At 38.1% G+C, this 17,048-nt stretch overlaps 1 protein-coding gene across 3 annotated transcripts in view; it reads right to left on the bottom strand.

Annotated features, from left to right (window-relative positions):
* Positions 1–17,048, bottom strand: part of MID1 (midline 1) — a 242,024-nt gene that overhangs the window by 13,649 nt on the left and 211,327 nt on the right. For all 3 annotated transcript variants that reach the window (XM_032680610.1, XM_032680609.1, XM_032680611.1), the window contains exons 5-7: positions 14,386–14,534; positions 10,872–10,999; positions 2,877–3,020 (exon numbers count right to left, since the gene is read on the bottom strand). In XM_032680610.1, coding sequence (XP_032536501.1) covers positions 2,877–3,020; positions 10,872–10,999; positions 14,386–14,534 — 421 coding nt within the window. The remainder of the gene's footprint in view (positions 1–2,876; positions 3,021–10,871; positions 11,000–14,385; positions 14,535–17,048) is intronic.

Raw genomic sequence — 17,048 nt, 5'->3', positions numbered from 1 at the left:
TAGATCCTTCTTCAGGACAAAGAACAGAATGCAACAAAGTCAATAAACATCCAGGCAGTGTTCTGAGTAAAATTAGGATAGGATTGACAGGACAAGAAGAAATGGCCTCAAGTTGCCCCAGGGGAGGTTTAGAATAGATATTAGGAAAAATTTCTTCATGTAAAGGCCCAGGGAAGTGGTTGAGTCACCATCTCTGGAGATGTTTAAAAGACATGCCAATGTGGTACTTAGGGATATGGTTTAGTGGTGCACTTGACAGTGTTAAGTTAATGGTTGGACTCAATGGTCTTAGAAGTCTTTTCCAGCCTAAGTGATTCCATTATCATTCTATGATGTTAGTGGGCAAATCTTCAGTACCAGTGTAAGTCGGAATGAACTGGGAGAGTCTCACATGTTAGAAACATGGGCAGATCTATAGCAGTTAGACCTGATGGGAACATCACCACTGGAGGTGTTCAAGTCTATATTAAATAATGAGATTTAAAAAAAAAGGTTTATGACATTTAGAAAGGCCTTCCACATATACTTCTATATGCATGTGTTTAATTTTGGTTAACATTATAGCTCTCAATTAAATTGAATGTAACAGCCAGAATATTTGCGTAAGAGATATCTGCATTGAAAAAGAGAAAAAGAAAAAAAAGTACCAGTTCTTTAACCTTGTTCTACCTTCATTTAAGGTCTACAGAGCATTTTGTGAACAAAGTTTCTTACAATGTTAATTTGTTTTCTCTTCAAACTTTTAATTACGCCATTTTTACAATGTGTTAAAGTAAAAGTTCAGACTGCACACTAAGCACTTCATGCTATACTTGAAAATTATATTGCATCTCTGAAAGCAGACTAATTGATACATGTTTTACAGATCAAAGCTTTCATCTCCACATGGGAAACCTACAATACGGTCTAAATATGAAATATCTTGTTATTTATTCCCTAGTAAGCAAAAGGTAAAACCCTACATCACAAAAGTGTGGAAATGGCACACCTTTTGCTGCTGTCATTCACATACAGTGCCAGTAATTGACTTGTCTAGCATAAATCCATAGATAAAAATGGGCTAGAAAACAAGGGAAGTACTGTTGTATCATTAAGTTGTCTCTGCTTAGTAGTGATTAATCAGTGAAGATTTTCCTTCCTTATATACCTTGCTTCAATTTGTTCAAAATTACTACTAGGCTTTTCCCTTATCCAGATTTCTTAGATGTAGGAGCATGTGTTGAAGTTTACTTGGTCTTTCCAGTAATCTTAAATTTTACTGTGTGTTCTTCAAAATCAGGCTGTCAAGGGAAATACTAAATGGAGATTTTGGCAAAACATTCACCAGATTTTCAATAATCTAGTTTATTTTTCAGTCAATTCTAATTACTATAATGCATTCACAGTATGGTACTTAAAAAAGTACCATCCTTTCAGATGGCTTGGAAAACAAACTCCTCGTTAGTGATGGAGAAAATGAGGTGCACACAGCAGCAGAGGAGCCAGTGCAAGAGCTTGGCTCAATACTGAAAATTGGCATAGACCATACCATTTCTCCACTGACATAAAGCATGTAAGCATGTCCACAGCACGGACTTTCATCAAATTTTCCAAGAAGAAAAACACTTCTGCATTGGCTCAGAACTAACCCTACCTAGCTCAGTGTGGGTCCAGGGCATTTGATGTGGACAAAGGTGAGGGCATAGGAGGGTGTTAAGGAACCAAGAAAGCACACAGTAACCATTTTTCACCATGTTCTCCCAAGCCTCAAGAGCTTACAGCTCTGGGACTTCCTGAGCCAGGAGGAAGTCTCTGCACTTCATTGTGCTCAGTGGACTTTTCTTGCATGATCTCTCCTGGCATCTCTTGAACTCAAGAACACAACAACCCTCTGTGGCAGTGAGTTCTTAGTCTACATACACATTGACTAAACAAACTCCACCTTTAGACTGATTTGGTTAATTTCATAATCCTTGTTTCTTAAAGAAGTATGTGTCAGCTAGTGGTATTCCCATTAAAAGGGAAAAGGAAGAAGCTGAAAGACTTCTCCAAAATCATAGTCAATGATCCCAGTGATCGCAGAACTCTGAACCCAGAAGTGTCAACTTCCTGACCAAAGATTTGACAGTACTTTTTTCTTAGAGGAATTTTATTTAACAATTAAAAATCCAAGGAATAGTCAGTAAATTTTGTCATTAAAGAAAATCACAGTTTCAAAATATAGAGTGAATTTGATAAAAAATGTGCTATACTACAAAGTAGACAACGTTCGTTAATGTCATTATAAGTCAGAAAAGTTATAATATTAATTGTTGTTCCATTGATGTAAGCATTGATGTGTTCTGACCTAGCCTTTAGCACACTGACTGAGACCTATGCTTTGTAGTCATGAAGACAATAAAAATCAGAGAAAGGCCTTAATCTGTATTTCTGACAAGGGTCAAGTTGTCAAGTTTATCTAAATGACAACGGGGCTGCAGTGCTACCAATTGACCAGTTCTACACAGGCTCCCAAATCCCTGATTAGTGCAGACAATGGATCTGAGGTCTTTGAACCTGCTACATCTGCAACAAGGGACTTAGGATGCAAGAGACAAGTCCTGCTATCATAGACAATATTTATGCCTTTGGGAATATGGGCTGGGTTTAGTCTTTGAAAGCTCCCAATATATAGCAGTCCCAGAAAAGACACAAGAAATTTTAAGTGAATTAATTCTGTATTTTAAAACCTTTTAAAAACATTATTGGTTTGAATTTAAAATTGTGTCTTTAAATCTTCCCACAAAACATTTTTTCCTTTTTGTTCTTGATATAGGAGTACATTTATATTTAAAGGCACTTGGTTTACAGAGAAACCGTAAGGAAACAGAACTACAAAAGAGAAGATTTATACTTACTAACAACATTAGCCTGTCCAGTGAAGATGGTGTACTGCAGCTCGTAAGAGACCACGCTGAACTCATCATCCGATGTCCAGTGGACAGTAATGGTGTCATATGAAGCTGTACAGAGCTCTTCTCGAATGGTGGGTGGGTTGGGAGCTGTGAGATACAACAGAGGAGGCTTACCGACACAATCAGTAAAGTATTTCCCCTCACCTGAGACTTAGGGGATGCAACTGATGCATGAATTTGCAGTGATACCATCTAACAGACTTTTCAGCAGTGTTTTGTTAATTCCAATGGTAACTGTGATTATAAACAAATTGTTGGAAAAGAATTCTTGCTATCAAAAACTTCAGATTTTGAAAATTATTTGTATTAAAGTAGCTTTAGTTTCAGATGCCCTAGAACAAGTGATGTGTTGTTGGTCACATTAAAATGTGATTAAATGGGTACAATTGATATGTTACTTTTTCTAGGATTGCTCGGACCAGCGTACCAAAATTATCAAAGTTTCATTGATGTGTATCAAGAGGGAGAGTCAACACTCTTCTGAGTTGACTTGAAAGCAGTGTTTGGCTAATCTATCTTACCAGAGATTTGCTTAAGTGTTATTTAAAGTATACAATTTTGGGGAAGCTCCAAACACTCATACTTTCATGCTCAATTTTCTACTCTCTCTTTAAAGAGCTATTTAAATACGTGAAACTTGAAGCAAACTCCTTAGGTCTAAATTTTTCTTGTTTGCAATCCTTACAAAGCCAAACACCTAAATAAGAAAGAAGTGAGTCTTTCTTTCTAAGACTGGTGAATCTTTCTCATTCTTGTCTCAGTGGGAGCTTCATTACTAACCATCTTCTCTACAAGCCACATTATGAAAAAAAAATAATTCTTGTGCTCAGTAGTGTTTCTCCCAACTATCACAGAGAGAAGAAGGGGGGCACTCAAGCTGAAACAACCAAAATATGCCTGTATTAAAGGAAAAGGAAGTCAACTCTGACTGTTTGGTTTTGAGTTTGGTTGGTTTTTTGGAGTTTTTTTGTTTATTTTTTTTCTGTCAGGTCTTTAACCTCTGTTAGTAACAAATAATGGCCTCTAAAAAAATCTCTCTGAAGGAATTTCACCTTTACTTTTATAATATCTTATTTTTATAAAACATTTATTTTACTTTCCATTAAGAATTTTTGCAGTTCATGTCTCTGGTTTACTGATGTATGTTCCCAAGGATTAAAGTGTAGACACATTTCCAAGCAACCTCTTTCAACTAAGAGGCATAAGGAAATGCTCAAATGTCTTTCATGATATGGCCATGATTTGTGATGCTCTAAATAATGTATCATGGAAGTTTACCAATGTCTTTCTTTTTAAATCGGCAGATGAACCCTTGGGACATGTGGGTATTAATGAAAAGAAAGAGAAATAAACTAAAATAAGAACAGTTACCCCAGAGGAGAATATAAACAAAAGGAGAAGGAAAACTCTCCATAGTTTTCTGGAGAGGTTAGTGGTACTATCAACAATGTTTCAAAAATGTATCCGGTTGAAAAATCGCTGGAGTTGTTTTTTTTTTTTTCTTCCTAGCTGAGGCTTTGTATTAATATTTTGCCTGCATTTCAAAGCAAAAAAAATAAAAAATGGAATGTCTTAATTAAAAATATACAAGTGAATTCATTTTTTGGTGTGCTGGTATTCAACTAAAGTCTTCTTCAGTCATCTCCTTCACCTAACACAGCAAAATATATTACTTGGGAAATGTACTTATTATTATCTCAACACAGAAAATAAATATTAATTCATAGAAAGTAAAAATTACTGAAGGTTTAATGAACTGTAAACTGTATTTCAATAGCACCTAGGTGTCTTCAAGTCCTTTGCAAATGGCAGCCTAATTTCACTCTTCATATACACACCCAGCCTTATAGCTGGAAATTTACAGGCCTTCATGTAATATGAATGATTGAAAAGAGATTTGACCTAAGCAGGACATATATTCCCTGGCTCTTATGATTAACCTCCACCCACCTGAGACGATACTGCATGAAATTCAGATCTTCAGCAACATTCATTTCATAAACCACTCAGCATAAAACAAATACATCTGCTTCTCCTACAGAAAGGCAGGCAAGTCTACATTCAAATGCTTTGTTACAACAATGTATAATGCAGAAATCTAACTGCCAAATTCATTATTCCACAGCACATACTCCTTTAGAGAGTGTAAGATTGTAATGCAATTAAAGAGGTTGATCTCATCCAGTTAGCTTCATTATTACATTTGACAGTGTGAGATTTGGTTACTGAATTCACTGGGACTGCTACAGAGCTCAGGTGCCACAGGGAAAGCTCCAGGCTGCACTGTCAAGTTCCCCTTTGTGACTCAGATGTGATCCACCACTGTTCAGGAAGCCCAGCATGCTTTCAGCACAGCAGTAGAAGACATAATACACCCTTCAGTTCTCCATAGAGGATCAGAGCAAATATCTGGGAGTGATAACTGCTTCAGACACTCAGACTTTTATCCACCTGCATTTGTGAATCAACATTCTCACAAGAGAGAAAAATCGTTGCTGAAGGCTATTTTACTTCTTTTCTACTCAAAACTGAGCAGACACACTTAAAAAGTCAGTAATCACATCTGAAATGCCTGAAAGCCACTAGCAGTAGAAACGCAGTTTCTTAAATTTGCTCTCAGAAGTAATGGACCTTGTGAGCATAACTACTCCCTCTCAACCACGTTAGTCTAACTCACCTTCCTTTCCATGTCATCTGCATGGCTTTTGCAATGAATGCACTCACATGGTCCATACACCTGAAACTGCCACCTCTCATTAGTGAATCCCAGCATGAACACAGTAGCCCTTGGTGACTAATGAGACTACATATACATTCTCTCAGCCCAAGGTCACAGAAATTGATAAAAAACACCTCAACTTCCTTTTGTTTGCTCGGTCTCCATCTCCTTGCTGTCATGGGGTGGTTGACTTTGTAAGGATTCCTTACTGATTTTGATACTGATTAAAGAAAGGAAGATCTAAGCCATCTCTTTGACTAAATGGTGCTAGAAATATCTCTATTGCTGGCATGAACATGAGGAAGTTGAGGAAGCTGCTCTGAACCTCTCTCAGTTATTCATTACTGACTCCATCATGTATCATGACACTGGACTGCACCGGCATGAAGGAATTTGAAAGGCACAGTTTCATCAGATGTGGATACAAATTTTATGTATTATTATCTTGCTATGTTTGAGTTGATATCAAGGGCTCAGTCACACAATCATCTAGACATAGTTTTTGGGTAGACCAGAACTGCTCAAAACCAACAGAATGAGAGGAGATTACATCCAAACCACGAGACTGAGCTAGCTGGAGTTGGTTTTTGGTCTTTCAATACTGAAAGAGTTAAGCAGTGAAACAGGTTGTTTCCTGTTGTTTCCTGGACGAGTTTCCAGAATGAAGTTGTTTCTGTGTGAAAAAATTGCTGGCATATGCTAGGCAATACATATTTCTTTGTGCAGTGACAGCTAAAGTGATGAATAAAGAAAACTTATCATTGTTTCAGATGGGATTTCTGAAGGAGGGCAAATTGCAAGGTCAAATAATAGATATTCCTCCAATTGATTTCAAAGTATTAAAACACAGAACAAGTATTTTTGATTCACAATGGATAAAAAAAATTCCTTAGGAATTGTGCAGAGAGTTTGCAAGTCATATGTATTGCCTGGATCTAGCTAGACACACAGTTAGAAAAAGATGATTTCCAGATGAAGAGCTTGAGCAACTGGCTAGATAAGAAAGCTTTCCAAAGATATCAAGGCTATATATACAAAGAATAGAACAGTCAGAGGAAGATTAGAAGTATTGTTTTAAGATACTGAGCTTGATATGTCAATGTCTGGCTGGCAACTTTCAGAAAGATGTCAGAGATTTTCATTTGGATAGTAGCAGCTTAGGAAAGACAGCTGCACAAATAATAAGCACAAATTGATTAAATTTCAGGAAAGAAATAGTGTAGGAAGAAAGAAAGATGCAAACATCAATGTGCCACATAGAAAACTGGGACTGGGGAGATGGAAGATGAAGAAGATCTGACAAGTACTACACCGGGAAAAACCAAAAGAGAAGAAAATCTCCCAAAGACAATCAAGATCAACTGTTGCAAAAGCAACTGGCAGCAGAGATAATGAAGCTGGAATTTAGACTTTGACATTTTGTTCAGAAGCAGTACAGATGATAGTTGTAAAGTAGGCTTCTTCACTTGATTCACAACATAGATCTACCACTAGGACTTACAAATGGTCTCCATTTTACTTAACTGTGAAACATGATAAAAGTAAAGCCTAATTCACTCTGTCACAAAGTGTTCAGTTTAAGATCTATGAAGATTCCATGCACCAGTCTGAAAGGAGTAATATAACATAAATCTTCCTCCGGAGTTTCTGAACAACAGTAGAGAATAATCAAATGCATTTGACTCTTGGGACTATACATATATACACATTACATATATACACATTACATATATACATACATTTACATAAATGTATTCTAACTGTCTGCATAGGTTGTATTTTACACTCAGATAATTTGAACATGTGTTTCGCATTTTGGCATTGCAGCCATATGCTATTTATTAATGTGAAGAAAAATAGCACAAAAACAAAGCTAGCTAAAACTGTTTTTTCTGGGCATCAAGGGCAAGGATAAAAATGGTCTATTACGAAAAAAACGGCTAAAATGCTTGATGAATTTACAAGTTCCCTTTGACTGCACTGTGAGCAATTTCTTAAGACCATGACTGAGCTAAGAAAAAGGCAGAGAAGGAGCTGTGTAAATGACACAGCCAGCATGATGAATCACAAAGAAGTTCTTTGTAGCAAGACAACCTTTGTACAGATACAACCTTCCTTTGTTTTCTGCAGTGTGTATAGCAATTAAGCTGATAATATTGACACATGATGTACAAAGGGGAAAAGACCTCAGGGGTGCAGGAACAGACTGCTAGACAGAATTAACCTCATAAAAAGATCTAAACCATAAATTTTTGTATTTGAATGAATATATATAACCTCTGTTTGGAGACAACTGGGAGAAATAGGCAACTCCAGAATGGAGTCAACTGCCCTGAGATATGTGCCTTAAAATGGGGTGGTTATTCTTCTTCGACTGTAAAGGATGTTGAGACTGATTATTTCACAGGCAGATTGCTAGGTTAGGGCAAATGAGTCTGTTTTAATTCCTCCTTTCATTTTCTTGGATTTTTATAATTTTGGGGTGAATGTTCAACATGGTAGCAAAATTCCAGCAGATCTGGGGAGAGGCAGACACCATAACATTTCGCTGGTACTGTTTAAGAAGTTGAAATTACTCTTACCCCATTACTATTGTATCTTATTTACTAGAATATGTGTTAGATATTGATTGTATTCATCAGTCACATGGTGATACAGAAACTTCTTCCAGATAAAATTTCTTTTTCAAATATGGCAAGAACTCCACAGCTCTATCAGGCAAGGGTGTTGCTGCCCTGTGCATGCCCCTAGTCTTGCACTGCCCAGTATTAATCTGTTCACTTATTCATGTAATCATAGAATCACAGGATCATATAATAGTTTGATTTGGGAGGGACCTTTAAAGGTCATCTGGTCCAACTCAAGACAGTGAGCAGGAACATTTTCATCTAGATCAGGTTGCTCAGAGTCCCATCCAACTTGATTAATGTTTCCAGGGATGTGGCATCTACAGCCTCTCTAGGCAACCTGTTCCAGTCTCACCACCCTCACTATAAAGGATTTTTTCCTTATATGTAATCTAAACTTACCCTCCTTTAGTTTAAAACCATTACTCCTTGTTCTATTGCAACAGGCCCTAATAAAATGTTTTAAGTATTGAAAGGCCAAAATGAGGTCTCCTTGGAGCCTTCTCTTCTTCAGGTTGAACAACCCTAACTTTCTCAGCCTTTCCTCTGAAGAAAAGCCAGCAGACAGTGCTCTGCATGGAAAAGATACACTGATTGGCAATAAAAAGACTCCACCCTTCACATTCTCCTGAACTAACATGGGTGTATCAACTGCAAACTGGGACAAGTGAATGGACCCAGGAAGTGTTTTCAAGTGTTTTTGTCAAAGTGCTTTGTGCCCTTCATTGCAAAAGTCTTGCTGTTAACAGCAGATGCTTAAAAACACTGCAAAATGAAAACCTATCACGTCTCTTCTGTTTTCAATTGAAATGGAATGAATTGTTCTAATTCTGGCATTGAAATCAAAACATCCTAAATTACAGTAATTTGTTTCTCTTTATGAGTCATTGTACACTCAGAGTGCACATTACCGAGGCTTTCAGTAAGGGTCTAATCCTGTGGGCTTCTTCAGACCAAAGATCTCAGTCAAGTGAGGTGGGGCTCTGCTCTGTGGAGAACTCAACCCACACTCTGGCAGAGTGTGCACTGTGTGCTCTCTAGTCCCAGACATAGCAAGATCTTCCAGTTCTGTGATGGAGGAAATACAGTGTCACTGACTCGAAAAAAACATCTTTGGTTGCTGAACCTGTGATGTTGATTACTTGAACTGCTTCTGGTTGCTCATGGGAACTCTGCCAGGCTGCAATCTGCTGCAGCAAGGAGGAAGCCCTAAGGGAGAGGATAACACCTGGAGCATCCACCTTTTGGGAAATGGGGTTTGGTCCCTGCTCTCCCTCCTCTGGCTGCTCCATGCTGAGCTCCAGCTGTTCTTTCACTTCGTTCTGCTGCAGTGGCTTTTAACCATTTCTCACTCCCACTTCATCACTCTGGTGGGGAGGAATGCAAGGAGAAGAGGTAGGAAATGCATCCCAGTTGTGTTGTGTAGCACCTAATGCTTCCTGGGGCATTCTGGGGCTGCTAGGGGTAATACATTCAGGATTAACAGGGAGAGAGGGCTAGGCTTGTGTAGCAAGGTTTTGGTAGTGGCTGGGCTACAAGGGTGATTCCTGTCAGAAAAAAACCAGGAGCTGACTCCATGTCAGACACAGACAGTCCTAAGATAGACCTGCCACTGCTCAAAGCTGAGCCCATCACTGATGCTGGTAGTGCCTCTGTGATAACATATTTAAGAAAGGGTAAAAAAGGCTGTGCAATATCTGGAAGAGAGAAGAGTGAGAAAATGTGATAGAAACAGCCCTGCAAATTCCAAGGTCAGGGAAGAAGGAGGGGGAGAAGTGCTCCAGCCTCCAAAGCAGAGGTTTCTCTGCAGCCTGTGGTGAAAACTATGGTGATGCTGGCTGTTTCCCTACAGCTCACAGAAGACTAAAGTGAAGCAGATATCCACCTGCAGCTGTAAAGATCCACACTGGAGCAGGTTGATATGCTCTGGAGGAAGCTGTAGCCTGAGAGAGATGACCACACAGGAGCAAGTTTTCTCGCAGGAACTGTGGCCCACACTTGAAACAGTCTGCTCCTGAAGGACAGCATCTGGCAGAAGGACCAATGCTGGAGCACTTGGAGAACTGCAGCCTGTAGGAAAGGCCTATGCTAGAGAAGTTCACGAAGAACTGCATTCCATGGGAGGATTCCCATGTCAGAGTAGTGGAAGAGCATCAGGAAGGAGTGACAGAGGCGATGTGTGATGAACTGACTTCAACCCCCACTCCCCATCATGTTACACTGCTCCGTGGGGAGGAGGTTGAAGAGCTAGGAGAGAAGTTGAGCCCGAGAAGAAGAACAGAGTGGGGGACAGTTTTTCTCATATATATTTTTATTTCTCAGTGTCCCACTTTTACAATTAATTGGCAATAAATTACATTTATCTTCCCTAAGTTGAGTCTGTTTTGCCTGTAGCAGTAATTCTTGAGAGAACTCCTTGTCCTTATCTCAACCCATAAGCTTTTCATCTTATTTTCTCCCCTTACTGAAGAGGTGGAGTGAGAGTGCCCTGGCAGTTAGCCAAAGTTGTGACCACAGAAAAGACTGAAGAAAATCCTATCACTACTTTTTTTATGATGAATACATAGTATAGCATCTTGATTAAAAAAGTACCTGTAAGATAATCAAGGCATTCCAACAACTTCTTCTCCCTGGTAAAATCAAGTGCGAAAGTATCAAAAGTATCATTGAGATTAATTTCAGGAATTAGAACCTGGGAGGATGCAGTTGCCATGGAAACCCTGTAATGAAAAGAAAAAACTCTTTTAGCACTCAAGACACAATAACTTTCACAATCAACATTGACCTGATCAATATGATTATCACAGTCATTGTGATTTTTTTTTCTCAAAAAGCTTGACAAAAACTTTTACGTGTATTTTATTTATGTGGTGTAAGTAAGGAGCTTGTCCTAACACTTTTATTTTTGAGAGCAAAATCTCCAATAAAAACTTATTACTGAACTTTGGTCTAACATACAGTATCAGGGAAGATTTTAAAAAAATATTAGTTAGGCAACAATATATTTTGAATTGTTCTTTCTAATGACCCGTTGAACCAAAGTAGCAACAGCACCATAATTATCTGTGTTTCAAACAATCCTGACAGATGCTGCATCTCTCCCAACCCTTCTTTTTCCAAACAGTTTCTGGCTCCAGGCATTCCTTGGCACTGCTATCCCAAGGGCTTGGTGCAGATCCCCACACCTCCTCAGCTGTTCAGCACAGCACACTGCTGCTAACTTCAAAAGGCACAGGGGGGAGATAAAACAAATAGATGTCAGCACAGTTTATTTTGAAAGGATTTTCCCTGAAAAGCATGGGTGCATACTTGCATTTCCTCCAAAAACAAAAGGTTTCCTTGCCTACCTCATTTCAGGAGCTACATCCACATTTTCTCTGTCCTGCTGTACTAATATAAAGAGATGAACTTTCACAAGAAAACTGCCATCAGGAAGGATTTTTTCAGATCCTTCAGCCTGGTATCTCAATATGCATGTTTCTGGAGAGCTGGATTATAGATATGTTTACAGAAGGTTCAGTTGGTTTAGGCAAAGAGATTACTAAGCCTCATTAGAAACTGGTCAATTGCTTCAGTTTGGAGATAAACAGACAACATGCACAAAATGCATGTCTGTTATCTGTCATTCATGATGTGTCAGATAAAAATGTTTTGATTGCTTCAACTAAAATTTTCCCAAATCAGAGTATTTTTTCTGTAGACAGAATTGAAATGGCTATGGGACAAATGTTTACTAAGGACTATTTTTTCATATTTTTTTGTTTAGTATTTTAGGAAAATACAGTTAAGAAAGTCAAAAACTGAACTGTACATCTCGTTGTCTTCAGCATAATTTTCAGAAACTGAGATGAGGAGGGTTCCTAGTCAATAATTCTTGTTATACAGTTTTGAACATGGTTTCTCTTGCAATTCTGGTGTAGAAATTTGTTTAAAGTAGATCCTAGGACAGATTTTTTCTTATGGAGCCCAGTTGAAGTGCCTTTTGCCCCATGTATTTAAAGAGAAAAATTCTCTCATCTTTTATACTTCTTTATTTTTTTGTAAGAGCTTATTTGAACACCTCCGCAAAGCACATATTTATTATGTAGACTGTATCACCAGGCCTTTTTGGAACTGTCATTTGGGGCCATGCAAAGGGTGCTCTGTGATTACATGTGTTACACTCAGATTTTGGTGAGCTCAACAATTCACAATTTCAGACACCATGCCACAATATTAGATTCAGAGGACTGAATTTCATTTTGTAATTCTTTCTGCTCTGGCACTGTACTTGGTTGGAAAGGGTTTTTCTGGGATAAATGCATTTTGCACACTGCAAATAATGCACAGCCTAAGTCATCGGATTGTGTGTAATGACTTTGCTTGCATAGCTACCAGTTGTGCTTACAACAGAGAATATTATACCGCAATTACTTTGAAATATGTGGATGAAGAAATGCAATGAGCATGATTTCAGAAGACTGCTTTAGCTGCTGGAGCTCAAGGCCCTGGTGAAACTGTTACATGAGCAGTTTAAAAGCAGACAAAATATTGCTCACCACATGAAAACTAGGAATGTTACTTGTGAGGAATAATTTATTAATCTGATTTAGTCTCTTTTTCCATTTGCAATTTGTCTGTAAGCACTTGGTGCTTTTTTACCCTTGGTTTTATTCACTGCCTGAAATGATTCCCTGATTTGCAGGGCGTTCACAGCCGTCTCATTACAGACAGCAATCTGTGATAGCCAAGAATTAAGTTTGATTGGGCCCATATGTCAGCTTGTCTCATTTTTGCTCTCCCAGTGTCTCTCCTGTGACTGTATTTATGATGCAACTGTTCATGTTTTACAAGTTCAAAATGGAGCTTCTCTGACTATTCTCTGGTAGTCACTTAAAAAGCTCTGTGTCTCCACAGGTTTCTGCTCTACTGCTGGTTCTGCTGAATTCTGAAAAAAGAACAGACCCCCACCTTTGGCTTTTGGTACTCATGGTAGTTTTACTACTAGCTTCAACTGGGATGCCACAATGTAGCTTGGTGACAGAATACGAATTAGGCTCTAAAAGACCACATATTCTCCACTGCTTTGCCTGGCCTTGCCTTTTTCAACAGATTTTCAATTCTCTGAAACTGTAATGAACAACCCAGTGTTGATGGCTTTGCTGAAGACTGATACAGCACACCAGAGTAAGTGGTAGACTTAAAAAAATACATAATAGGAGCAGGGAATTTCATGCTTTGGATTCAGGGAGAATTGACTGGAGAATGTAAAAATACAATGCAAACCCAGAAATAAAAAAATAGCTGAATGAATAAGTGTACTTTTGATGGCTTTCTTCTTCATTGTTCAGAGATATTCTCCCTGTTTTGTTTTGTGGTTTGTTTTTTAAATACTACTGATTGATTACCAGACAGCTGACAATTCCAACAGAACATTTTTTTTCATCAAAAAATACTGCAGAAATTCAGTGGGAATGTTTCAGCATTCACAGCATTCCACTGAAAATTTTCTGATAGCACAGTCCTTGTCTTGGGGTCCTTGATATATATGACTTTGAAAAGAAGCCAAAACCCTAAAAACAGTAGAAATTCCCTGTTCCAAGGGACCCAACACAGTAACTGATGTAACTTCCAGACATTCAGACTGCTTAATCTCCATCTCTTCAAAGATGCATGGTGGTTTGCTATTTGGTGAAAAATATGTATCCATTAAGACCATTATCAGTTTCTTCTAAGGAATGTACTTCCTACCTGACTTCTTTCTCATTCTCAGAATTTTTCATGAAGTAGGAATTTCAGCCTCCAGAAACCTTTTTTTTCCGGTGTGTTTAGCACCAGACATCTGCTTGGCAACCATTCTACCTCTTTCATTTGTGCATGCTGTTAACTGTTCTAAACCTTATTTTGTACCTTTTCTTGACTACTCCTCAAAAGGGTGTTTTGATTTAGCATTACAGTAAGGTTTCGTCCCACTCTGGTACAGTACAAAGTAGTGCTTTAGGAGAGTGTGTCAATCACTGCTCTGTCTTTGACCACATCTGTGGTGTGACAAGACTACGGAAACTATGACAACTCAACAACCTTAAAGTGAGGTTTTTCTCCTTATCAAGAGGAATGTATTTTTTACCTTTCAGTGATATTTTTAGCTGTCTGCAGGAAGCGAGCGTGATCATTCTCCTTCAGCGACTGCTCAGCCTGAGAGATGAGGGATGTCGAGCGCTCAATGCACTGTTTGCAGTTCGCAATCTGCTGAGCCAGTTTTCTCAACCTCACCACCTTGAGTGAAAACATAAGAAAGCAGTCACATCTCTAAGGTGTGTATCATGATTATATTTGCACTTCAGAGGCAAAACTTGGCAAAGGAGGAGTTAAGATGAATGACTTTGGTGACAAGAGCTTCTTTCACACAAGCTTTGTGGGGAATTCCATCTAGCCATGCAACATTTTCAGTAAGGGACAGGCACAGTCTTTCTGCCTGAATATTTTCCACATGGAAAACAATGGGAGAGAGCCAAAACAAGCACAGCTGGCCTATTTTCCAGCAGAAGGAACGTAATTTCCTGGTAATTTCTGCTTACATGATAACTAAGGGCTATTTAGTTAACCATTCCCTGAAATTATGAGATCTGTGTTAAAGACATCTTATAGATTAACTGCATTTTTCCTATTACTTAAGTGAATTTCATAAAAAGAAATAATCTTAAAATATAACTTAACAGAAAAAGACTATTCGGTTCTACTAAGAAGATACACCTGACCTCATTATGTGCTTTTAGTCAAACAGGGTGTTTTCTTGTTGGATATTTTTAACTGGACAAAAGCACAGTAGTGCTGGAGAGATGATTATTATTACTGCAAACATATGTGCTGGAGATAAACACAGTAGATGTGACTGTAATCATTAGCTGAAAGGTTAGGAAAGGGCACAGTCAATCCTCCACTTAAAGACAATGTTGGCTAACAAAACTTCCAGGAACTAGAATAGTTCCTGAAAGGTCTGGGAGTCCTTTCCATTGTTATCACATCAGGATCATAGTTTGAATAGGAGTAAGAAATAGGAAGGAAATTAAGTAATTCTGGAGTTTAGAAAGGCACATTAAGAGCCAGTTACATTCAAAATGAGGAAACTAACAACCAAGTGGATTGGCAGAAATATCCAAATTTATGATCAAGATAACATTCCCAATCTCAGGAATTAGGGCACAAGCTATGAAGCTGCTGAGTTAAATTTCAGATATATTTGCAACCTAAGCATAGATGAGGGTGTCTTAGTATACCTATCTGACAACAGAAATAAGTAGGAAAATAAACTTTTTTGAAAAACTTTCCAAAAAAGATACTGGTCAAATGATTAATGTCATGTAACATTAGTATTTCTTCTAAAGATAGAAATAACAAAGCAGGGAAAATGCTGGGAATGCAGGAATTTTAATAATGCTAATGATCTGACCAGCTTCTAGGATGAACTAATGCCATAATGCTTTCTCTGCCTGTGCATTTGCAGAGATTACAATTTGGTCTACGCCAGTCTAACTGGGAAAGGTTCATTGCAGTGTTAAGAAGCTCATCTTCTTATTAATTAAAAAGTAAACAGTGAACTGAAATAAATGTTACCTTGTGAGTTTTTTGCAGTCAAAAGTGGCATGTAATGATTTGTGACATATGTTTTTTGCTTGCTTGCTTCTTTTTTTATATCTTCTTCAAGAAGATAATGGATGATAAATTGTAAAAGGAAGAGTCTCATCTCACTCACTCCCCACCCACTTCTGCAATGGTAGGAATGAAATCTACCCTAAAATTATCTTATCTAGTTGATATTTGGGTTTTTTTTCTGCTACAAGATCTGAGGGATTTTGTAGGTTTCAGGTGATAGGTGAGATTAAAGATGGAGCTGCACTGGGTTTTCAGACTTGTGTGACTTCAAGGCTGAATCTCCAGGCTTGTAGACACAGCTAGAACTTTACATCTGAATGTTTTTAGCTCTGTAGCTGTAACTACAGTCCTACAGAGAGATCTGTCATGCCCTACCTTCCAGAAAGGCCCCCTTAAAAGAAGATACATTGGGTAGAATTTTCTGTGGCTTTTCACATGAGTCTCTTGAACCCATGAAATCTTTCAACATATACAACATTTGGGTCAAAGCATTCCAGATCTTTACTGGACCTCCACTGATATCACTTTTGGCTCAACAAAGCAGAACAAAGAATGGGGACAGATTCCGATATCAGCTCTGCTCAAATAAATTTGGAGTCAATGTATTGTAAATCTTCCATGCTAAATGGATATTAGAACACATCTTTGCAAAAAAAGTTTTTAAAAACAATCATGTATATAGCACAAATCCAAATGAATGGAAAGTTTGCTACTTCATTGGCAGCACATCTGGTCTCACTGCACAGAGAAACAGAGTTGAAGCAAACATGAAGACGACCATCTATTCCATTTGAAGGGAATTATATTTTGTTAACAGCATGAGGAAATTCAGGTTCTGTCACGCAGTGTACAGGACCTGTGGCTTCAAACATGTTTAAGTCAGCCCCTGCCTACAGGTTTTTCATTTCAAGTTAATTGGAATATCTTGACAGCCACATGAACCATTTAACCTGCTCTTGACTTTCTTCCTTTCCTGAGCTTTTCCCACACAAGAAGAGTTTATATTTGACTTAGTTAGGTTAGCAGTTAAAGAGTAAATGCTATGCACCTAGCAAATAAAAATATTAATTCAACTGTAATGCATTTCTGAGTTAACAGCTAGCAAAATGTGTCGAAACTTAAATATCAGAGATTTTT

The sequence above is a fragment of the Chiroxiphia lanceolata genome, chromosome 2 (assembly GCF_009829145.1).
Source record: "Chiroxiphia lanceolata isolate bChiLan1 chromosome 2, bChiLan1.pri, whole genome shotgun sequence".
In the NCBI taxonomy this organism is placed as follows: Eukaryota; Metazoa; Chordata; class Aves; order Passeriformes; family Pipridae; genus Chiroxiphia; species Chiroxiphia lanceolata.
Note: the sequence above shows the minus strand (reverse complement) of the source record. Positions and strands in the feature narration are given on the sequence as shown.